Source organism: Oryzias melastigma, linkage group LG21 (genome assembly GCF_002922805.2).
Source record: "Oryzias melastigma strain HK-1 linkage group LG21, ASM292280v2, whole genome shotgun sequence".
NCBI lineage: Eukaryota > Metazoa > Chordata > Actinopteri > Beloniformes > Adrianichthyidae > Oryzias > Oryzias melastigma.
Window position 1 is genome coordinate 11549515 of NC_050532.1, and position 23941 is coordinate 11573455.

The 23941-nt window shown below is 36.8% G+C and overlaps 3 protein-coding genes across 5 annotated transcripts in view; 1 reads left to right on the top strand and 2 right to left on the bottom strand.

The window, feature by feature from the left end:
• The first annotated feature begins 110 nt into the window (after positions 1-110).
• LOC112154727 (F-box only protein 47) lies at positions 111-6737 on the top strand. 2 transcript variants are annotated; one of them, XM_024285861.2, is made up of 11 exons: positions 111-219; positions 433-624; positions 903-1064; positions 1185-1261; positions 1770-1844; positions 2039-2147; positions 2910-3083; positions 3262-3411; positions 3539-3681; positions 5205-5361; positions 6170-6737. In XM_024285861.2, exons 2-11 carry the CDS (start codon positions 456-458, stop codon positions 6268-6270), a joined length of 1317 nt encoding a protein of 438 aa, XP_024141629.1. In that variant the 5' UTR covers positions 111-219; positions 433-455; the 3' UTR covers positions 6271-6737. The 2 variants fall into 2 exon arrangements, with proteins under 2 accessions (XP_024141629.1, XP_024141630.1); XM_024285862.2 differs by having other exon boundaries at positions 6092-6203.
• Positions 6738-6852: 115 nt separating this feature from the next.
• Positions 6853-10858, bottom strand: LOC112154728 (ADP-ribosylation factor-like protein 6). Its single transcript, XM_024285863.2, has 9 exons — positions 10422-10858; positions 10173-10223; positions 10013-10074; positions 9851-9919; positions 9671-9765; positions 7929-8058; positions 7619-7674; positions 7519-7531; positions 6853-6965 (listed from the first exon to the last, which is right to left on the bottom strand). Exons 1-9 carry the CDS (start codon positions 10542-10544, stop codon positions 6926-6928), a joined length of 639 nt encoding a protein of 212 aa, XP_024141631.1. The 5' UTR covers positions 10545-10858; the 3' UTR covers positions 6853-6925.
• Positions 10859-11301: 443 nt separating this feature from the next.
• The window catches only part of LOC112155273 (ephrin type-A receptor 6), a 166630-nt gene continuing 153990 nt past the window's right edge, over positions 11302-23941 (bottom strand). Inside the window, exons 12-17 of one of the 2 annotated variants that reach the window (XM_024286797.2) lie at positions 20268-20329; positions 19729-19938; positions 17825-17974; positions 14994-15187; positions 14549-14698; positions 11302-13345 (exon numbers count right to left, since the gene is read on the bottom strand). In XM_024286797.2, the coding sequence (XP_024142565.1) occupies positions 13231-13345; positions 14549-14698; positions 14994-15187; positions 17825-17974; positions 19729-19938; positions 20268-20329 (881 nt within the window). In that variant the 3' untranslated portion in view covers positions 11302-13230. The remainder of the gene's footprint in view (positions 13346-14548; positions 14699-14993; positions 15188-17824; positions 17975-19728; positions 19939-20267; positions 20330-23941) is intronic. The other variant, XM_036209540.1, reaches the window with a different exon arrangement.

Consider the following 23941-nt stretch of genomic DNA (forward strand, 5'->3'; position numbering starts at 1 on the left):
AAAAAACACACACAGGGGCAAATAATTCTAAAACAATAATTTTTTTCCTGTAAAAACTCCCTCCCATCAGACTTTAAATGTTCGTTTGATCCCTGCCGCAAACGATAGGTCTCATGGGTAATTCGCGCCGTTCATCATAGTGTCGTCGGGTCCGTAAAATTAGCACCTAGCCTTCCTTACAGTTCTTAAACAGTACTTTTGACCATTTTAATGCCGAAGGTAAGAAGTTTTTTTGTCTTTAAAACACTTTGCAGAGTAAATTCAGTCATTTTGAGCCACTTTGAAACTCAAAATAGCAAAAATAAAGAGATCAAAAGCTTTGCTAGCAAAAGTTTAGCTTTCAGTAACATCCATAAAGCAGGAGGGGGCGGGGTCTGTTTTTCCCCAGTAACATTGTTAAACTTAGTTTTAATCTTCATGCTTCGTACATAGTTAGTTCACTAGTAACAACAACGATGGGCAAGAAGACGCGCAGAAGCTATGGGCTGCATACGCACGAAGCTGGACTTCTGAAGAACCAGCCAGTCAGAACCGTCATGACCCGCAGCCATGGTACCAGGGAACCCAGTTTGTTCCACAAACTTCCAGTAGAAGTGCTCCACATGATATTGGACCGGCTGTCTGGTAAGAGACTGATTTGATGCAGAATAAAGAAGGTCCTAACAGAAAACAAAGAAAAACTAGTAAAACTTTTATAAATAAAATATATTTAATCTAAATAATAATAAAATAATAAGCATTAGTAAAAACTTTTGTTTGTTTTCATAAACTTACATTTTTTTTAGTTCAGGTTTCATTATATTGACAGATCCATAAATTATTCTTATTTGAAATATTTACATTTCATTAAAATATTTGTTTGACTCTTGCGACATGACTGATGCAAACTGTTGTTTTTCCAGTGCTGGAGATCAGTGTGCTCAGCATGGTGTCTAAAGAAATCACCAAACACATTTTGGATTACATCTCCTCCCAAAAATGGAGAAATAAAACCATCATTCAAAGTTTCCATCCCTCTGCATGCGCTGAACAAAAACCCACCGTGGAACACTACAGACACCTGGGTATTTTATTCTATACTTTCTTCCGTGAATGTTGTTCCTATAGCTCTGAGTGAGAATGTCTTTTTTTAAAACATGTATTCTATTTTATTTTGGCACTCTGTTTTGTGGTTTACGTCTTAGGCTTGCTGTACAAGAGATGTACACTGTTGCTCCCCACAAAGGACAGGTTGAAGCTTATCTTTAGCAAGTTTTCACAGGTAAGGAAGAAAAATCCTTAAAATACAAGTACAAGAGAGTGAATAGACTGTTTAACATTCTCCTGCTTTCAACTTTAAAACCAAAGAAATGTCTCATATTTTTCTATTCAGAAAGAAGCTGGTTAAGTCTTAATACGCACTTGTTGCACCACTTTTTTGTCGCAGTTGTTCACATTGATTAAAGTTGCACATTGACAGAAGTCTTTACAAATGCCTGTGGCAGTGGGTACAAAAAAAGGAAGAAAATAAGGATGCTTTTATCCAAAGTTTAGTCAAACCCTTAAAGAGATTTTTGTAATCAGAAATTGATGATTTGTTTCTTTAAATCTGCAGTTTTAAGATAAAAAAAAAATCGCAAATAAATCAAATAAGACTTAAAAAAAAGTTTTATGTTGGTTAAAGTTTGTATATCACTGCAATATTGTGTTTATGTTTTTTCTGTTGAGTATAATTTACAGTGAAGTGACAGAAAACCTTCAAATTGAGTTGTGTCTGTGATTGGTGTCAGATTCCCTGCTTCATGTTGGAACAGTGCCTCGTGCCTGGCTGCACTGCGTTTGTCAGCTTTGGTGTCTTCCTGAAGGTCAGACTCACATTTGAAAAAGCTGCAGTGGATAAAATAAATCTAATATTAAAGATAAACATTAAGATCAATGTAAATCACACATTCAAAGTTTTTGTGCATTTGTGCCGTGGGTTTACAAAAAAAATGCAGTCAGAAAATTGTTTTAGCAGCAAAGACCTGAAAAGATCAAACTATGTTGTATTCTTCTTCAGACTTTGATTGCAGGGTGGGATGAGCTGGAGTCCCACAGAGTGTTCAACTGCTTGTGCGACATCACACACCTGATGCAGAAGACTGAAGGAATTATTACTGCAAAACCAGGTTTGTGTCCTTGTGTTCAGAAATGCAGCTGAGAACAGAAAACAAAATACACAAACTTTCAGAAACTTCGATAAAAGCTGTAATATTTATAAAAGCAAAACCTCAAAAAGGCCATATTTTAAATCTAAAGGTTTAAGTAAACAGTTAAAAACTTCAGTTTGGGAAAAGCGGAATGTTCAAAATAAAAACAGACCTGAGTCAATTGTACTCAATGAGACTTAAGACTGACTAATTATGTCAAAAATTATTATAAACATTTTTAAATAGAAATAACACAATTAAAAAACAATCTTAAGCCTTTTAGTATGAGTTAATAGGCCAATTTTACTCTGTTGGGTTACTTTTTTGCAGGAAGACATAACACATCAAAGCTGCTTAATCTAACATAAATATTTCAATATTTAGAAGTATTTTCTGCAGATAATAGCCAACAAGTTTGAGGATTTGTGAGTTCCCAAATGATCAGTGATGGGAATCAGACTATAAGACTTCTTTTTTAGTGGCTCAAGGAAGACAAACATTATCTAGTGGTCATCATGAAAACGGCAATTTAAATCCACCAGAATTTTTATAGCTGCAATAAAAAGCTGGTCAAGCTAAACGTTTTTAAAGAAGTGACTCTAAGCCTCTCTATAAAAAAAATTCTGGTGTTTTAATGTCAGTAAAGAAATTAGCTATTGCCAGATATTAGGTAAAACGTGTAGAGGGATGTTTTTCTCTAAAATGTCCAAAATTTGTTCTAAATCTGTGATGTTTCCTTAGGAGTGAAGGTGCACCAGGAGCTCCAGCTTCGACGTTTCTGCCGTTGCGTTTTGTTGGACCCTTGGGCGAACCAACCGGAGTGTCAGATCTGGTTAACGCAGCTGCTGAAACCCTGGCCAATAGTGAGCCAAGCCCACCTACTGTTCATCCTCTATGGACCACTGCAGCCTGGAGGTAAGCTAACTCACAGAGTACAAAGACTCCCATTATTATCCCCTTAATTCTGTTTAGTGAAAAAGTATAAAGTTAAGAGTTTTTACCTTAAACACCCTCCAGCAGAGAAATGAACAATGGTACTGTAATGGTGGCTGTGTGCTGTATTCCTGCCTGTTTTTCACCGCTCTCTCTGCAGGCATCCTCGGCTGGCAGGATGTGGTGGACAGAGCTCTAACACCTGGCTCTCTGTGGGGCCTAGCTGAGACCATCTCCATTCTTTTTGGCAAACCAGAAGTGAAAGGCTGGACGACTCACTTGATGTTTTCCATTGTGATGGAGCTAACAAGTAACTGACAAAATCATTGTAAAACACGCACAAATGAGATTCAAAGAAAACTTTAGTATTCTTCATTGAGGCAAAATCCTGCAGTTTTTAAGGAAACCTGTCTGCTTTTTCTTCTCTCCATCTTTAGCCGTTCCTGAACCATGGCACCTGGAGAATTTGGCTCGTTTTCTGTTACTGTGTGGCAACAATGTCAGCTACACTGTTCTGGCCAGCAAGGCCCTCTTTGGACATATCGCAGAGGTCTCAAGACTCATCATCTACATCATACTGGTGAGAGCTGCTGTGGAAAGGAGAGTGGCTTTCTATTAAGCTGGACGTTTGGGTCAGTGGGTTCAGGAGGAAACGATTAACATGTCAGCAAGAAATCACAAATGGAAAATAAAAGTTTGTATTCAGAGAAAGACAAAAATTGGTATATAAAGACAAACTAGTGCTTTCAATCAATGAGATGAAATGGATTTTTGTAGCTGTTGCAAAAAGTTTGAAAAGATATTTGGTGTAGAAACATATACACAGAAAAACACAGGTTATCTTAGTTCAAACGTTTTCCTTAATTTTTGCTTTAGTGTTTTTAAGAACTACAAAACTAGAAACTACAAACCGACTAACTTCATCTGCTTATAAAAAAATTAAGAGGACCTGCAATTAAAAGTTAAAAAGCCACAATGCATACGTGTCATAGACACGATCCGTGTCTGTTTTGTTTATGTGCTCCTCTTGATGTCTGTGAGTCAACCCCCTCGACAAATATTGGGCACAAAGCAGCAAAGTCTGTGGGTGATATCCTGGACGCTCACATTGTGGGTGTGGTCAACTTTGTGGCTCGCAGTCTGGTTTTTTTACATCTATTTTGTAATGATTTTTTACATAATTTTTAAATATATTTTTTGCTAACTTTTTAATATAATTTTTCTGCTTTTTAAGATAATGTTTTTGTTTTTTGGGATTTTTTTTTTAATACTATGAAAGTTGTAGCCCCCATTATTTGAACACTGGTTCACCTTATGAGAAAGCATAATGAATTAGAGAATTACTGTGGAGTCTGATTTAACAATAATGGCTACTTGTGATGTTTTTGAGATTCTGATAAATTACTGAGAATTTACTACTGTTTGTCTGAGGTGTTTTTGTTTACTTTATTGACGGTCCCTGCCTGCCTCTGTAGCTTCACAAGCATCAACGTCAATGCAAATCTCAAAACTTAGAACAGGCGAATCCTGTTTATCCAAGAACTCCGGCTGTAACTCATTTTTTGCATCACCTCAAACACAAATGAACAGTTCACAACACATAAACTAAACAGACATGGATCTTGTCTGGCATAGACACACTCTGGGCTTTTTTAAAGCCAAAAATTAGAATAAAGATCACCATTTTTTTCTAAGCAAAAAAAAAATCAGAACAAAGATCACTATTTCTCTTTTTTATGTATGGAAATAGGCTTCCATAAGTTTAATGCCTTTTATCTCACTTTAAGAAGAAATCCTAAACATTGGTGCTGTCCATGGTTCTGATTTAGGATTTTATTTTGAAGTGTCCTATGTTTACGGTATGTAAAAACACAAACACTTCAACTGGCTTAGGTTAGTATGTTGCCTTTAGTTCAACAACTTATTTTTTAAGTCACTTTATCTTAGTTTAATGTATCGATTTAAACTGATTTTGCATAGATCAGTTTATACTGTTGATTACGAAGCAAAACCTAACAAGTTTGGTTTTATAGAATTTATTTATAAAATGTTAGTGACCTCTGCTTTGTGAAAAGAACATTTTTTGTATTCTGTCCTGCATAGGTATGTGAGAAGGATGGCTACCAAATGAGCTGGGCGGTGAATATGGTTCAGCAGATCTTTAAGGTTTTCAGCACAGCAACCGAACGCTTTCTCTTCATCCAACATCTGGAGAGCTCTTTCTCACAAATCACCAGGGAGACATTTGAATCCATTGCAGGTGAGTTGAAATGACTTACCAAAGAGCGCTGTTTAAACATTGTCTTTTTACATTTTTTGATGAACTCTCCAGTAAAAAGTACAAATATAGAAGACGCTTGAGGCATAAACCGGTGATGACTATAGTAGGAGTCAAGGTTGGGGGTTAAGCAGTGAAAGAGCAGCTGCTGTGTGTTTGTGAGGCCACACTCATTCATTGGTCATCATTTTTTGTGGAAGCGCTCTCCGTTCAGGTGAATTTGTTTTTGCCAGCGACCGCACATATTCATTCGTCTCTGACTGCAGTCCAGCTTTCATTGTTTCCATGCATATGCTAATTTCCTCTTGTTCCTCTGGAAGGCCACATTCATTTCTTTTAATGTGTGTATGAATAATTCAGCGAGCGCTCAGCAGCCATATTAATGAGCGGAGCTGGGGATCAATTGACAGGAAATTGGGATAGAACATTAGAAAGTGAAATTAAAAGTCTAAAACTTATTTTAATACATTTTGGAACATTTATTGACTACGAAGTTACTTGAATGTTATTTTCCGTAAAGATGCAAATTGTGTTTTTAACATGTTTTTGTGGCATTTTTTATGACTATGGAAGAAAATTACACTTAAAATTGCATTTCTGAGTATGTTAAATTAGGAGTAGACAAATAGATCCATATACGTCTTTGTTTTCCTCTTCTGAGCTGGAATCTGCTATAGCTCCAATATTTCCTTTCAATGGTGTATCCGTGCAGGCAGGAGAAACCTCTGGTAATGTTTTAAAGCATTATCAACCACAGAAAAACCTTCATCGTGTCATTATCTGTTTCCAGAGAACTGGGCTGAAGACAGAGAGTCTTTTCAGATGCTGTTCATTCTCCTGGAATCCAGCGCTCGCTTCCACACTAAATTCCTCCACACTCTCCTGAAATAGGAATTATGCAGATTAAAAGCGGCAACATCTTACAAAGCTGCTTAAATGTGCTGCCACTGACACTTTCCTTTGGAAATTCTCGATGTTTCAAAGTTAAATGGTCCAGTTCTCTTTGAAAAAGCACCTTTTACAAACACTATTTAATATTTATTGAGTGTCTGTTGACATGGAAGCTATTTATTTAACAAGATATTTATTGTAATGTTTTATACTCTCCCTGTGGTTGATGGGTACTTTTTTCTTTGCATAATTTATGTAACTGTCCTTTTCTATTTAAATGAATCTTAATGTACACAAGCTTGTTGTTCATTGAGTAAAGTTTTTACTGCACTGTTTCTTTAGCAGACAAGCTTTTATTGTCCAGTTTGTGCAATCGTTTGCAGCATTTTCAAAAATGTTCTGGGGATGAAATAAATAGAGCTGCTGTAACATGTGATGGATTAATAAAAAAAGCCATAAATACAAAATGAGTGAGTGTTACTGTACACAAATGCAGTATTTCTACCCAGATGGTTTTTGACATTTTACATTAGCAGGGCATTTATTAGGGTATCATTCAAAGAGCAACAAGAACAGGAAGCGCTGAGCTATGGAGCTTTAAGGCCTACGACGGAATGTGGGAGAAGTTCTTGAAGCGATGAGAGACGTTCCATCTTCAGGCGGGGTCATTCATCTGTTCGCCGTTTTGATATGATCTGCAAGTAAAAAAACAATTTTATTTCCTTTTTTTTTTGGTAAAATCTGGTTACAGTTTCAACATTACAAAAAGTAACTTTAAACAACAAACACAGATACAAGTTATACCACAACACACTGAATAAAAAGCCCTGAACAAGTTTACAGTCAAAACTTCATCTGAAAAGGATTCATTCTTTCTGTGGAGGCAAGGAATGACTTGATTTGATATTAGAATAATAGGTAATTCAAATTGTATGTTTTTATTCACTTTTTTAAAGAATATGTGTACTTATTAACTTGTTATTCTATTTTTCAAAAAAATCTAAAATCTGATCAATCTCTTCAAATAGAGAATGAAAGCAGTCATAACATTATTAACACATTTTATGTTTGCTAGCAGGTAAACTTGAATCAATAATTTCTACATGAAGATTAATAATATAATATCCTGACATCATCTGTTAGTACATGGAATTATAAAGGTTTGTTGCCTCTCCTGATCAGAATCCTGTTCAGACTGAAGCTGAGCTCAAATCCTGAACCACAGTCTATGACTGTTTCTGTACTTACTGTGCGATTTGATCTACAGGTATAAAAAAACAACAGAAAAATGTTCAGAAAGCTGTTTTTGTTGTTGTAATGCGTCTTGTGTGCTGAGCAGACATGGTACCTTGCAGCCAGTCCAAGCCCTCCTGGAGGCCTTCTCCTCGGACGGCGTTGCTGGCACTGAAACAACAGCAAGTGGTTAAACAGTTTGTTGATCACATTCACTTTCTTATGACTTTCGGGCTGTTAATAACTGTCAAGCTCTTCATCCATCAGCCTCCCATCTGTCTAAAAAGTGAAGGGAAAGGAAAGCATCTTTGTAGAGAGGCAAAACAACAGTATTCCTGGCGCCTCTTGTTGAAACTTTAGGCAACTTAAATACTACAAGCTACTTTTTTAAGGATTAAAATTGATAACACAGGGACAGACATTACCAGATGTGCCAGGGTTTGTCCTTGATGTTCTCCAAACACAACATCTGTGAGACTTTGACAGAGGACATGGCATCTTGCAGGTCCATCTTGTTGGCAAAGAACAAAACAGGAATCCTTTTCCCACGAATGTCTGTGAAGTAGAAAAGACAAGTGAAGTTTCAAACATTTGGAATTTAGTTTCATCCTTAAACAAAGAGTTTGAAATCTTTTTTTTTTACTTTTTGTCACAGCTTTTTTTGTTTTGTGCAAAGGTTTTCTTCATTAACTTTTCTAATTTTGCAGGATTTAAACTCTTCTAATTTTTAATATAAAATCTGACATGGGTCATCTGTTAGTTTCCTTATTAGAGACTGATTTTTTTCTTTTTACAGGGAAAAGACCCAGTAATATTTTTAAATGATACAATTATAGAAACTTTATTTAAAAAATAAAAAAAGAACTGTACACTAATACCTGCTGTCACCTATGATTTTCTCATGCATTCCATTATATATTATCAAATAATATTTATCTATGCTGGATTCCCTCAGACGGTGTAATTAAACCTATAAACCCTCAACCCTATTCTTTATATCAAAGATCAGAGTATAAATTGTCGTTTCCAATCATTTATAACTTATAGTTTATTCATTTTAGGGGCTTTGCTTTGTTTTATGAAGCTGGTAATGATGTTATATAGAAGACTTCTTTGCCTGAAAACTGTTGTAGTTAGTGGATTTCACAAAGTTCAACCACAAACTCTTGTTCTGGATTTTACATTTTTTTTACATTAAATTATATTTAATTTTTACAACAGAGAATTAAGTCTACAAAAAAAAGTAATGTGACAAGATTTAAACAATTAAATCTTGTAAATTTACGAGATAAAAGCTAAAGTGAGCATACAGTCCTGCGAGTGAAGTGAACTTTGGTTATTTTCTTGTTTAAGTAAGATTTTTTTTCTTGTAAATTTACAGCTTATTCCTCCTAAATTTATGATAGTTAAAGTAATAAATTTACCACTACAAAAAACATAAATTTACAAGAAAAAAGTAAAAAAATGTAGCCTATGACCTTTAAAGTCATAAAAATAAGGTAAATTAAGAGTTACAACTTTACACCTGTAAATTTACAAGATTTAAAGTCATAAATAAAATGATTTTTTTCCTTTTGTTTGTAAACTGGCCCTTATTCTTTGTCGTAAATTCTCTATCCTGGTGCTTTGACATCTTTGTCAGTGTTTCTACATGATGCTTTCTTTTCATAATCTTTTGGTTTTGTGTGTGCAAGCTCAAACTATAAATTGTTATCTGAGAATTACTTTCTATAAAAATTATGTATATTTTTTATTTCTCAATGGAAAAGAGTGAATTCCTACCTGTACAAATACCTTTTGGTGGGTTATTGTAATTTTCTTTTTTTTTTTTACATTTTGGTCACAGTTTGCCGATTTAAAGGTTGTTTTGTTCCCTCTACTTTTTTTGCGTTTATGTAATAATTCTTCTGTTAATATTTCCTGGTAGAAGTCCGATCTTCATAAATTTTGTTGTTATTGGTCATTTTGAAAAATGTTTTTAAAGTCATGTATCGGTATTCTTAGTGTCAAATCTTTTATGTACAAATTCAATCCTTTTAATTGAATTCACCTATGAGTATTGACATTTCCAAAAACCTTTTCGTAGTAGTACTTTTCACTTTGTTTTTCCAGTCTAATTTACTTTGTGTTTGATCAAATATTAGAGATAAAGAAAACATGTTTGTACCTTCATGGTTAAGAAAAGTGTCTAACTCCTCCTTAGTTACAACCATCCTCAGTTTGTCACTGCTGTCAATGACAAATATTATAGCATGGCTTTCCCTGCAAAACAAAGAAATTCAGTTAAAATAAAATATTAAAAATATAATCTGAAAATATATTTGTGGTTCTGGAGAGAGTGATGTACTTATAATAATGTTCCCATAAACTTCTGTATCTGCTCTGTCCGGACATATCAAAGACTGTAAACGACAGGCTGCATTCACAGAAAGCAGAAACAAACAACACAGTTTAGACGATATGATTGAGTTGGAAGATTTAAAACCCTTCTATGTCTCAAGCACTTCACCTTGAACTCTTGAACTTTTCAATACTGAAGCCAATTGTTGGAACAATCTCTTGTGCCTGTGTCTGCACACAACCACCACACACAAACACACAAAAAAGACAAGTAATGGCAAAAATCTGTCAACATGAGGAAAAGAGGAAATGTGCAATACGGACTTTACCTGACTAACATGCTTCCACTCTGGTGACAACGGACCTAAGTGATTCGGATGCTGAAACCAATGATTGTAATGGTTTTTAACAAAATCTTTGACTCTACGCATCTGAACACATGTTGAAGTGGCACTAAATCCTTTATCTGCTGAATAAGTTTGTGCCCCGTCCTGTCAGAAACTAAGGCCTCACCATTGCACAACACTTACAAACCTGCCAGTCGCCCTCACAGGTGACGCCTGGTGTCACAAACTTACGTTTGCCGGCTTCAGCTGGTTGATGATGGTAGTTTTGCCGCTGTTGTCCAGTCCCAAACATAAAACGTTGACCTCTTTCTTCCTCAAGCCGAGCCAGCCCGACAGTTTATCCAGCAGACCCATTTCGACTCACTATACCGCTGAAATTCTCCACACATTACCCCATAGGTGGTCTGATTACTGGTAATCAAGCGTGCGAGATTTGCAGATTCCCGTGAAAGCAAACATTAATGATAAAATATAGCTGTGAATAGCTCTCTGCAGCTACTGCTGTGAGTAGATGAGATGCTGCCTGGCCATCCCAGCTTGCGCCTGGTAATCCTATTAGGGCGAATTAAGCCCAGTGAACCACTGGGTGACCTGCTCACAGAGTATGGAGCTTCCCAGGCTTCTGATGCATTTGATTTATTAAACTCTAGCAATTTCCCTCTTTTGGGAAACACGACTTATTTGATGTTTTTGGAAAGGCAGCTGTAGAAATAAATAGTTGTGTTTTTCCAGAGCGTGGAATCACTTAGTTTTGTTAATGTATTACGACTACATGTCAAAAAGAAAAGGAACACATGTACACAGGTTTGAAATGTCCACTTTGGTTATCATAATCTAAAAAAACAACTTTTTTATCCCCCCAAACTAAATTATACATTATTGATAGATTAAAGTGCCAAAATCTAATTTTGTTTCCAGAATTTAAAATGCTTGGAGTCCAACAGCTCCATATTTTGGTTATTTGTGCCGTGGAGACTTTTATGTTAGAAGTTTTTCATATTTTAAAGAGCCAAATGAGGCACTTTGATTAATCAAATTGAGTCAAAAGAGAAAAAAAACTGATCTCTGAATGTTGAGACTCTTTAACAACATTAAAACTTCACAAGCAAAATACTTCAAGACATTTTCTTTATTTAAATCCTCATCTTAAATTGTTGCTTCCCCAACGCAAAGACTGCAGCAAAAAACAAAATGGGCAACCACCAGAACTGTTCATCTTTATTTTGCAAATAAATATTCGCTGAAATCTCCCTCTTACAGTGTGCAAGATGTACTACATCTCTTTGGAAATTATAAAAAAATAATGATACAAGAATCATAAGTTTACTTGTACTTTGTACAAAAGAACGTTCTAACATTGCTCAGCAGTAGAACATGCTAAACGAACAGCATCTGAAAATCTCAGGGTTTTGTAAAGGGGTGGTGGTGGGGAGCATGAGTGGAAAAGTTTGGGTGTGTGTGCGTGCACCGTTCCCATTCCTGAAGGCCTGTACGCGCTACTGCACTGTGACCGGAAGGCACAGATCTGCAGATCCGGTCGGAATCGAGCGCCGAGCTCCAGTTTGCGACAAGTCATCTGTCGCTCTCATACAATCGGAACAATGGCTAGGTCCTGTGACTGCACTGAAACTCACGAACGTGTCACTGTCTTGCATGGAGAGAGACGTTAAGGCATTCTGTGTCTTTGCGTGTGTTTATATAACGGCTAATGTTAAAACGGCACGTGAAAAGTGATGATACTGTTTTTTACATTTTTTGTCAGCTTCCTCTTTACAATCCTCACATCTTTAAGCTTACACTACTGTTTTTTCTCAGGCAGCTAACCCTTTTCGTCTCTAACTAGACTAAATTCTGCACTACTGTGTATTTACCACAGATGTAAAGATGAAGAAACTCATGACGTACAGCAGACAGGAACAGTTTTCATTTCAAACCGTACTTATATATGCTGGCTCCCTGTGTCATGTGACCACCGTGCACAAACAGCCAAAATATTTCAATGTCTGTACACTTATCTCCAAGATCTTGCGTCTCCAGGGCCTCATCCTGCATTCTGCTATCAGCCGGTGCTTCTGTTCATGTATGTCCAGGCATGAACAAATGATGGAGCCTCATTACTATAGAAAACATCTCCCATCTTTATCTAAAAATCTGTGAACATTCATGTATTAAGACAGTGGAAATTGTGCCTTTTTTTTGCCCCTGGCTATGTTTGACATTCGCAATCAATACATAAGAAGGAAAGCTGCTCAGAACCAGGCGGATTCCACATATGTGAGCACGCCGTTTGACTTGTAAGGTGGTTTGTTGTTCATCTTTCTCTACTGAGGTGACTGCATAATACTGTATTGCTAAATATGACAACAAAATTTTAAAAATCCTAAATAATATCCAGATTTACAAGGGCTTTCACATACAGAACTGCACATATATATTCATATTAGGTTATCATAACTTTTAATTGTCTATACACTTAAACATTCATTGAATCTGCCTAACTTTCTTCTTTCTTCAAGTAGTATTGTACCATTTTTCTGGAGAGTGCTAAAGCAATATAAATAAACTATTAGAATAAACTATTAAACGCAAAAGAATAAAATATTTTCAGCATATTTAATTTTTAAGGACTAACTGTTATAAATTGCACACTTGATAGCAGCTACATGAGCACATAACTCTGAGCAAAAGAAAAATAAAATCCAAAGAGTCAGTGGATTACATTTGCAAATCTTCGTTTCTAGATATTGTTGCTCCACTCAAAAGGTACTCTTGTTGCAACAAGGCATTACATTCCCCTAAGTGAGGGCCTGGGCTTGCCTGTGAGGTCTTAGCAGTCTGGTAGAGCCAGGCGTACAGGTGTAAGGGGGTGTACAAAATGAGTGGGAGACCGAGGAGAGGTCTGTTGGAGTTTGTGTCCGATGACCTCCTGCATGAGGACTTAAGACCCAGGCACAGGCTGTAGGCTGTTGTCGCACGGCTTAGACTTCGCTTCCATCTGCTCCGTCGTCGTGCCCATACCAGGCTGTGTTCAAGAGCGTCCTCATACATGGAAGCCGTTCTCCTGTTCGTGCAGTAGCTGAAGGTGAAGGGTCTGTATGCTGCTGATGATCCGCCTCTGGTGGCCGATCAACTCCACACCAATACGCCTCACATCTCTAGGCCAAAAGGGGACATGTAAACACTCACAAAACACTGAAACTACAAAAAGACGCTTACTTCAGATGATAAGATCCAGTTCAGTACACTCACTATATGATACATATAAAATAGAACAATGAGGCTCTATACCAGGGGTCTGCAACCTGAGCCACATCTGGTTCTTTTACCCTTCCATTATGGCTCTTTGGTTAAAAATAAAACAAGAATAGTTTTCAATTTTAAAAAAGTAACTGTAAAATAGGGATATCCCGTGATCGGGCACGATTTTCGATCCTGTGGTTGATGACTCGATCAATATCAGATGTTGTCCCCCGATCAGTATCGGATATTTCATTTATTCTTATTATGACCAGCGCTTAATGTTACAATCTGATTATTCCGGATAAATACTCCACTAGATGTCTGCATGTCATGAACAGATCACAAAATGTTGCCATAAAATGCAGCAGAATACGGCAGTAGTTTAAACAGGAGGCTAACAAAAACAATTTAGCAAAGCTAGCGATATGATCACAGATTCAGACTTTCTGGATCAATAACTCTTTTAAAAACGCTTTAAACTAAAAGCATGTGTCTCTATTGGTTTGTCTTAACCTAAACAACAACATATAAAGGCATTTCAACTGAAAATGACAGAGTTTTAGCTTCTTTTTTCTCTGACAGAGAAATAAAAGTTAACAAAATTAACTACTGTATTATTGTTGCTGTGATTCCATTTAATGTTACTTTTGTTATTTTTTTTCAATGTTTAAAGAAGCTTGTATTGGCAATTTCTTAATCTTTGCCAATACTGAGACTAATATTGACTCAAAAATTGACAGCTACCAATATTACATTTGCTGCATAAAATGTGGCACAGGTTGTCTTTTATTTTGAAATGTCAAAAGTTATGAACAGGTTCATATTTTAAAAGGGATATTTTTTCTCCATATGTTTTACCCCAAAACAACTGTTTATATTTATTTATTATAATAGTAACTACAACATAAATACAACTCAGTGTCTTATTTTTCTAAAGGGAGAGGTAAAATTTTCTGGCTCCTACTGGGTTGTTGTCAGAAAGAAATTATCCCTAATGGCCCTTTTAAGTGTAAAAGTTTGCAGACCTCTGCTCTAAACAGTCTTTCTCATTTGTAGCATTACCATCAACTTAGTTAAAAAGTCATTAAGTCATAGATATATTAGAGTCTCCGACTCACTCAATACTCATCCTGGCCACTGAATCCAGCGTGTGGAAGCCCGCTGCCATAAAATTGCTCTTGTATTGACTCATCTTTATGGAGTCCAGCCAGTCGCCAACAGAGATGAACATCGGGTAGTCCATCTCCTCTCCCGGAGACTCCGGTAGACTAATGCCAGAAAATAATAATGAATCAGTTCCTATCTGATAATGCCAGCTTAAACAACTTAAAAAGCTGCAAATGCGTTGGAGAAGACACAAAAATCACTGAGTGACTAATTAAGTTCCTCTTGTGTGGGAGTTAAAGACCTTTAGGGTATGGAGCTGTATACATTATTTGACAGGAATGAAGACTTAGCAGTTATAGCTCTTGTTTTTGCTTTTGGAAGGTAACCTAAACTGGTTACATGCTTCATTTAATAAATGCAAGATTTTTTTCATTTGTTGAGAGACTTTGGATTCACCTCTGGAGCTCTTCCACCAGAGGCAGCAGGGCGCTGGGATTACGGATTAATTTGTCCAAGAAGGAAACGATGTCTGTGAATTTCGGCCGATGGTTTCTGTCTTTCTGCCAACAATGAAGCATCAGTTGGTGCAGAGCCACAGGGCAACCCATTGGTGCTGGCAGACGATAGCCCTCCTCAATAGACAGGATGACCTGAAGAAGCAGATTGGATAAGAGGGCAAAGGTTGTGTTGTATGAACCAATTCATATGAGATAAAAGGATGTTATTAGTGGGAAATTTATGCCTCGTTTCCACTGAGCAGTCCGGACTGGTCCGCTCCTGGCTGGTTTAGGATGGTCCGGGCAATTCAAGTGAGTGTTTCCATTTAGTGTTGGACCATCAAGGCGCATGTGGGGTATAGACTTATCACGTAGCTGTACATCAAAACAGTGCGACTACAACGAAAGGGAATGGTAACAATGGAGGTCTTGTATCAGCTCCTTTTTTTAATTATAATTTTTGGGTTATGGTATTTCATATAGTGTTCCCGAAACAAATTTCCCCCTTTTATAACGGTTTTACAAAGCATGATCAGAAGTGTTTTTGATGAGTATGGATAGGTAACGAAAAGTCTTCTAACATAGGGGGTGGGTGTCACCGTATTCACGGATTCTGCGTGTCTCCGGTCCTAAACTCCTACGAATAAGGGAGGAACACAGTATGAAAGAAATTTTATAATTTTTGCAGATGAAGAAAAACAGCCAGAAAGAGGACAAAACTTTCAGATTGGATCTTGAGTCGGCAAAAGCGCTGGGGCGGATGCTTGCTGTTGTCGTAATATGTTCCCGCCAATCAGTGGATTTCAACATGACAACGGAAGCTCTGTCCTAACTGGTCCGTTCCATTTTTCTATGGACCTACAACCAACGGGGGATCAAAAATGGTATGAATCAGTCCGGCCTAATGGATCCATTTTATAATGGAAATGCTCAAAATACAGTACTGGTCCGGGCAAGACCGCTCAGTCGAAACGAGGCACTAGTGACTTCCTGCAGGTGAGTCCATAATCTGCAGCCTTAAACTCCAGAATTCTCTAATTCTACTGTCACAAAAGCAACTGCCACCATGCAATGTGGAGGTATCGGCAGAATCTTCAAGATTTCATTCCTCCACCTGATTTTTTTGAAAATCATTGGCGTGATCATAAATTTAGATAGCGGCAGTCAGGCAGCCGTCGGGTGTGCAAAATGACCGACTTTTATATAGCTCCGTGCTACCAATGGTACTTGATATGGAAGGCTGCTGTCCGGAGACACTTAAACATTTTAAAACAAGAGCTGCTGCCAGTTGGCTGCCACCGACTTGTAGCTGTCAAGGTGTTGCCCAATTTCACAACGGCGTCATCCCAGTCTGTCACTGGACTGCCACGGTGCGAGATCAAAATGTGGCCGGGTGGTGAATGACCAATCAACTTTTAGAGAAAAATCATCTGGCAGCTGTAAAATGTTAATATTTTCTTAAAACCTCCACGTAAAAATGCAACTGCCGCCTCCTGATTACAAATGTCGCCGCATGGCCAACTGAGAAATTTGCAGAAAAATATACATTTAGGTTGCCACGCTGTAGCATTTTAGGATATGTGACCGTAGCCTAACATGTTAACCCTTGTGCAGTCTTATGGGGTCCAGATGACCCCACCTTAAATTGATGTGTGATCCCTCCCATGACAAAAGTGGACAGGATTTTATGTCTGCACTGTCACCAGTAAGAGATTAAAAAAATCCTTGAAAAAAAATTCAGCAAACTGTCTTGAGGGGTCCAGATGACCCCACTTTTAAGATAGCACAAGAGTTACATGCATATTGCATCATCTACAGTTCCAATAGCTGGCTAGGTTTTCTACTTTGATATTTGAAGCCAGTAAAGAGATCATTTGGATGCAAGTTTTGACCTTTTGATACTTTTAAAGTTATTAAAGCTTTACACAAAACACATTAAAAGTCTAAACCATTTTTATGACACAAATGGCAGTTTTTTCCCTCATGGTTTCAGAGGGCAGTGCACATTTACCTCTAAAATATCTTCAAATCTCTGTAGGACAGTGGAGTATCTGCATGTATCTATGCAGGGCACAGTGGTAAGTCACTGACCGGATGAGATAGTGTTGCGCTGGTTTTGTAGCTTGGCTGGCCTTCTGCCTTGGAAAGCACTTCTAAGCAATTCCCAAACAGCATAAATCCCCCCCAAAACCCGCGACATGGCAACGCGTCTGTGTACAGATGTGTTTGAGTCTGTGTGTGAGGGGTTGAAGGGATTACCGTGCAGCTTTCATACTCAGCAGAGAGAAGGATGGATCTCCTTTCACCGTGGTCCCTCCAATCCCTGACCACAGCCTGGGGATCAGCGGGGTTGCTCAGCCCCACTGAATCCCCGGCTTTAAACTCCCCTCAGCTGGACCCAAGTCCTCTGAACCTCTGACCTTCTCTGAGCTTTTTTCATTCCCTCCTACTCATCTTTTTCATCCTTTTGGTGGTTTATCTGTTCCTGAGCTGCCTCCTCTCAGAGGTGTGTTTTTGATGTGAGAGAACAGTCGCAGAGAAGGTTACAAGGCAGATATAACAGAAAATGAAAAAAACTCTAATCTGGGAAGTAACATTTGATACCTCTGAGCAGAACACAAACTAATCCTCAATAACTGACAGATGAAAAACAGTTGTGGGGCTTTTGTTTTTACACTTCCTTTCCAGGTCAATACCAAACTTTTTACTTATTTTTAATTTACAAATCTTTAATTTGCTAAATATCTTTATGGTTGCTGTGACTTAAATTGAACTTAAATAGCCACTCACATCCTGATTGGACATCTCCCAATACGGCCGCTCCCCATACGACATCACCTCCCACATGACGATGCCGTAGCTCCACGCATCACTCGACGACGAAAACTTTCTGTAAGCTATGGCCTCGGGAGCCGTCCATCGGATAGGGATCTTCCCGCCCTGTTCATGAGCAAACAAGAAGAGTTTAAGGCAAACACGGATGAAAACCCTCATGAAAACTTTCAAGGTCTGTCATTCCAGACTGGGAAAACACACTCTTCATGGCAAACAATGTTTACTGTGGAAACTCTTAAGTCTACGGCCATAAGGGGTTTAAAGGGTTTACAGAAGTTTCCACAACTGATACTTTGCTTTCAATTCAATTCAATTTTATTTTATATAGCTTAAAAATGGGTTTCATGCCAGTAATTATCCTTCGAATCCACATCAATATTTAGAATAAAAAGTACTAATCTAATCTATAGATGTGTATCGTAACTCACAAAATGTTCTAAAAACATTCTTGATACTGAAAACCTCTGTTCTTTGCCTCACTGCATCTTCTAATCTTCAGGGTCAGAAGGTTCAGAACAAAAACATACAGTTAAAGCTTTGAGATGAACTTTTATACACACAGTGACCAGAAGACCCAGCAGAAAATGAAGGGTCACTGAGGAGAAATGCAGGTGAAGACTTTTGACAGTTTAGAGGAGATTACGTTACTTTAGTTTCATTATTTTTACAGTGAGCTCCTCTGATGATGTTTTTAAAAAGAAAAAAAAACATATTTTATAATTTATAAGCAAACTTTACTATATTAAAACTTCCAACAGAGTATTTCTATTGATCATTAAGTCAAAGGAAAAAAAGGGCAACTTCAGAAATATACACATAGTACCATTTCTTTGTGTTTGGCTTGTAAAGAGATTTGAGGATAGGTTGATATGTTGAAACAAAAAAATATATATTTCCATAAAGAAATGAAGAAATAAAACTTTTTAAAGATTTAAGAAACTGCAGAATAGCTTAATGACCAAATTCATAATTTGCATTCACATTTTCTAACTTTAGGAGAATTTTAGGAGTCCAACTTAATTAATTTTGGAAGATATTTTTAGTTTCCACTTTTTTTGCTGCATTAATATTGGGGTTTTGTGAGGCTGTAAGCTGGGGGGGGGGGTCTGTAAACTAAGGAATGCTGGGATATCAACCTAGGTTTACTTCTACACCAACAGTTTCTCCTACAACCCAGAGGCAAGTTTCTAATGACGCATCTTGGTAAGCACTTTTATCATTTCCTGTCTTTACCTTGATTTTTTCTCTGCTCACTGACTCCTGTACCTTTAACTATTAATGCCTGGATTTATTTCCAGCTATGAAAGAAAAAAAAATCTCTTTTGTTTATGCTGTCAAGTAAAGGCTAAACTAAGGTAATTTTGAAGCTGAAGAGGTTTGATGCATATTTGCATATTTGGTCTATACATATATCAAAATAAAACATCTCTCTGGTTTTATTAATTTTTTTATATATGTTTACAGAAAGATTTTGTGATTTTTGTCATTTTAGTGAGTGGAATTCCAATGAATGGGAATAAATAAAGTATTCTCAGATCCAAACCATTTCTGTTGTGCTAAACATTTGAAATATATAAAATTGACTTGATGCACAATTATAATACACATTTTAAAGATCTAATGTGTTGTTAGAAGGACAACAGTGTTTTACTTTTAGCTTTTTTACATTTTCTTTCTTTAACATGATTATTTTTTCACAGAAATCTAAAAGGAATTCCTGTCATGTAGGCTGTTTCAGAAATGCCTTTAATCTATTATCCATACATGTGGAGGATTGTTTAGCTATCATCAGGCTGAGCTGATTGATTGTTTAAAACAGATGTAAAATCCCCCTTGAGTGTGAGCGTGTTGAGGTGTACCGTTGTGGTGTATGCGGCCTCCGGGTCGTCCTCCAGCACTCGGGACAAGCCGAAGTCGGAGACTTTACACACCAAGTTGCTGTTTACCAGGATGTTTCGAGCTGCTAGGTCTCTGTGAACGTAACCCATGTCTGAAAGGTACTTCATGCCTGAGGCGATGCCCCGCAGCATCCCAACCAGCTGGATGACCGTGAAGTGACCGTCGTGTTGCTAACAGCAGTAGAAAAAGAAAGTAAACAAGGACAGAAGTGTTATGGACATTCAGAGAAACTGTTGTGATGAGAAAAGGATGCGGTTTAGTAGTTCTGACAGAGAAAGCTGTTTCCCTTGAACGATGCAGACTGTTAAATAAAATACAAGAAAAGCATGCGTGCCAGTGAACGTGTTTGCAGCAGTCGTAAGTCATAAAAGTGAATGAGGGGGATCTTCTGTCCTCAAGATGATACAACGATCTAAGTGCACAGACACGTCAAGGTACTAAACTATATTTACTGCAGAGGCCATAATCAGGAGGACATAATCTCACATCCGACACTTACTCTCAGAAAAGAGTCGAGGGATCCATTTTCCATGTACTCCACGACGATCATCACAGGCCGACCTGCAGGCACAAGAAACACAATGCAGTCTTTAAATGGGTTATTGAGTGACATGCATTCATTTAGTTATTGAGACTGCAACAATAAGAAAGCATTAGACAATGAAGAAGAAAAAAGAGCAAGATAAATTATTATTACTATCTTTGAAAAAAAAACTTTCTGATCAACAATCCACTGTTGGGTGAGACGACTGCCTGCGATGCACACAACTATGTTTGAACACAAAAACTCAAGTAGACAGGAAGGAAAGTGTGTCTCTGCGTGGGAAGAATAGTCAGTTTGGAGAGAAGAAAATGTCATACAGACCAAGGAGCTCCTGATTGTAGGGAGCTGATTGAAACATCAGTGAAGATGCTCGCTTCTCAAAGCTTTGCATGACACTGGATTCACATTCAGACACAAAGTTAGTGATAAGTTCAGATTTCTCTCTTAATGTTTTCCTGCAGATGATCCGTCTGTTGTTGCTGATTATCGTCCCAGGTTTTTTTTTTTTTTTCAGATAAACTAAATATAAATATACTTAAAAAAAAATCAAAATAAATGTTTTCATTGATTATTCATCAAACTGAAAGGAATTTTGATAGGGTTCGAAAAAAACGTGTACACTTTTAGAAATAACTAAAAAGTTTAGAATAAAGTACCCTAATAAGTCACACTTTTATATTTGTTATACAGAACAACAAAAAAAAGACACAAAAAACCTTTTTAGATTTAAGGATCTGTGGAAACGAGATGACACTAGGTCCTCATAAGTGAAAGAAGAGATTGTAAATGTGGGCTAACCATTGCTACAACTGTGTTAAATTTTGAATCAGGGAGGAAATTTAGCAGCAGTTCTAATTTCCACAAAATCAGCAAAAAAATGAAGAAAGAAAAAAAACTATTTCATCTGACAACATACATTTCGGAGATGAAAAAAATATTTTCATGAGTTTACATTCTGTACCTATTTGTAAAAACCTTTGCTTCCCCTCACTCCTTTTCAATCAATCAAATAATTACTATATTTAATGAATCAAATATGATATAAGTGTGTCTTTGTTTTTGTATGTTTTTTTTATTTTCTAATCAATGCATTTCATTATGTCTGTAACAAGTTTGAAAAAAATCTGTGTTTTGTCCTGTATTGTCCACAAATTAATGCTAGAAAAAAAAACAGATCAATCAATCAATCAAACAAACTTATTATATAATGTGTGATATAGTTAAGGGGTCTGCAACCTGAGACTCTGGAGCCACAGAAGCTCCTTTTCCCCTCCACTGAGGCTCTTTGAGTTTGTTTTTGAAGAAAAATGCTAACAATTTGAATAAATATATATTTTATTTTGAAATACTTTAGCACACTTCAAGAGAGAAGATTTAAAGTCCAGTTGCTATTATGCAACTTCAAGACAGTGGTTAAGTTTAAGTTTATTTGATTTATATGGCGCCTTAAAATGACCTTTGCTGAACAAGGCGTTGTTAATGAATTGATGAATGAAAACCTTTGTTGACATACTTATGGTTATCTTTTGTCATATTACAGTTTTGTCAATTGTCAGATTATAGTAAAATGATGGTAAAAGGTTTAAAGTATATTCTGATCTACTCCTACAAAACATTGTCTTGTTGCTGTTCAGAGGCAAAGTTCCTAAAAATAATAGCATTTATACTGTATATGATACAAAGATTAAAAAAATTCTACACTAATGTTTCATATTCAATAGTTAAAGAAAAAAAGGGATGACTGTGCACCAATGATAGAAAATGAGAATCTGATTGGGCACAGGATGTATTTTATTTTGAAAAGATCTTGTATTTGCTGCTGTCAAAAATAAAGAAGTTCAAAGAAAAAAAGAAAACTGTTATAGAATTCAATTAAACTGAAAAAAATACAAATCTAAATTGTATAACTGAATGTCCTAATGGCCACAAAAACATAAATAAAGTTTATTTTTCTAAAATGACTTCCGCTGGGTTTTGGCCAGAAAGAAACTGGACACTTTTAGTGTTAAGTTTGCAGACTCCTGGTATAGGATACATATAATGTAAAGTGTGTTAGGATTTAGTCACACTTAACATACAATCTACAAAACAATTTAAAAAGTAAAATGATTTTTACAAACTATACCATTTTAGAGCTTCTTTCATTTATTTATTTATTTATTTTTTTTGGGTCCAGATGGTGTGAGAAAATCCACTTTTCTTCCATCTTTCCTGTTTTTGCTGATTTAGTCCTACACGGGATAAGGACAGATCTGAAGCAAATCAGGAAAAGTTTTTTGGGATGTTTGGTTAAAAAGTAGTTGGATGAATATTTATTTTCTTCTCTACATTATATGTATCTTTTAAATGCAACAAACTGGTTTAAGGATAAAATTTATATAATAATTATAAAAATGTGCCACCACCACTTCAAGATCTTCTTCTTGACAAATCTTCGAAGGATGAGCTCGACGTCTGGTTCACTTAATGCTCCAGGGTGTTGATTCACTACAGTTTTCTTTGACCAAATCCAAAGTCATTTTTTTCCTGAAGCCTTTTAATTTGTAACATCTGGTACTGTCCCAAACACAACATAATTATAAAACCAGATGGTGCGAGCGCGGTGGCTCGAGCAGCGATGTTTCTCTGCTCCGGTGGACTGACACATCCACGTCTTCTTCCAATTCATGTAATTATTTTCACTGAGGAGGACTCATTTTAACGTTTGGAAACGGTACGTTTAAGAGTCTCCATCCTTTCCCTTTTCCGTTGAAACGTGCCACTCACACAGAGATGAAATGATTCGATCAAGCTCGGCTTTCCCCGAGTTAATTGGAGAGATCCGAAAACAACACGCAGCTTTGCTGTGCGGCGCCTGAGCAAAAACAAACGCACCTGTTTACCACAAACTTACGTGTCACCTGCTTTTTTTTTTTTTTTTTTTTTCAGCGCAGGTATAGCAGTCAGTCACACCACAATAGTTTCCATAATTAGTCTCTGAAGAGCAACAACAGATGGAGAGAGCGATAGCTTCAAATGGAAGAAAAAGACAAACGCAGAAAGGCAGGCTGGGAGAAGATTCCCAGAATAAACACAGTATGAAGCCCAACTGTCAAACACAAATGGCTTTTGATTGCTTGATTTGATGTGCACACACAAACACACTGTGCACATGTGTGTGTGTTGCTCAAGCAGCAAAGAGAAACAGTTTTCTCCAGTACTTCATTTTCCTGTTTATAAAAATGAACAGTCTGCTTCCAGCAACTGATTGAAACACATAAACAGGTTTTTAAACTTAAATCTAGTCTCGTTTTTAATGACATAAATAAAAACTGAGTGAGAACTGCTAGTAGAAGTATTATGACATTTAGTTTTGCATTACTTTACAGGGACTACTGCTTTCAGGAAAATATTAGGAAAAGGAAATACAGAGTTTAGAATAGAATAAAACTTTATTGATCCACAAAGGGGCAATTACCTTGTTTCCAAAATTCTATCAGAAAAAGTATATAGAAAATAACACTACTAATAACATTAATGACGGCAGTAATTGTTTTCCAGTGTCTGAGGCCTTATAAATCAAAAATCTGGAAAGCAAAGATTTGTGAAAGTGCTCCTTCCTGCAGAGAGATGTTAACCCTTTAACACCG

What these genes read in the sequence shown, in the direction of transcription:
- LOC112154727 (XM_024285861.2), top strand. Translation starts at nt 456, where the DNA reads ATGGGCAAGAAGACGCGCAGAAGCTATGGGCTGCATACGCACGAAGCT. An exon ending in GGAACACTACAGACACCTGG is followed by an intron (nt 1,065 to 1,184) that starts GTATTTTATTCT and finishes TTTACGTCTTAG; the next exon opens with GCTTGCTGTACAAGAGATGT. An exon ending in CATTGTGATGGAGCTAACAA is followed by an intron (nt 3,412 to 3,538) that starts GTAACTGACAAA and finishes CTCCATCTTTAG; the next exon opens with CCGTTCCTGAACCATGGCAC.
- LOC112154728 (XM_024285863.2), bottom strand. Translation starts at nt 10,544, where the DNA reads ATGGGTCTGCTGGATAAACTGTCGGGCTGGCTCGGCTTGAGGAAGAAA. An exon ending in AGTGGAAGCATGTTAGTCAG is followed by an intron (nt 10,075 to 10,172) that starts GTAAAGTCCGTA and finishes GGTTGTGTGCAG; the next exon opens with ACACAGGCACAAGAGATTGT. An exon ending in TTATGGGAACATTATTATAA is followed by an intron (nt 9,766 to 9,850) that starts GTACATCACTCT and finishes TTTGTTTTGCAG; the next exon opens with GGAAAGCCATGCTATAATAT.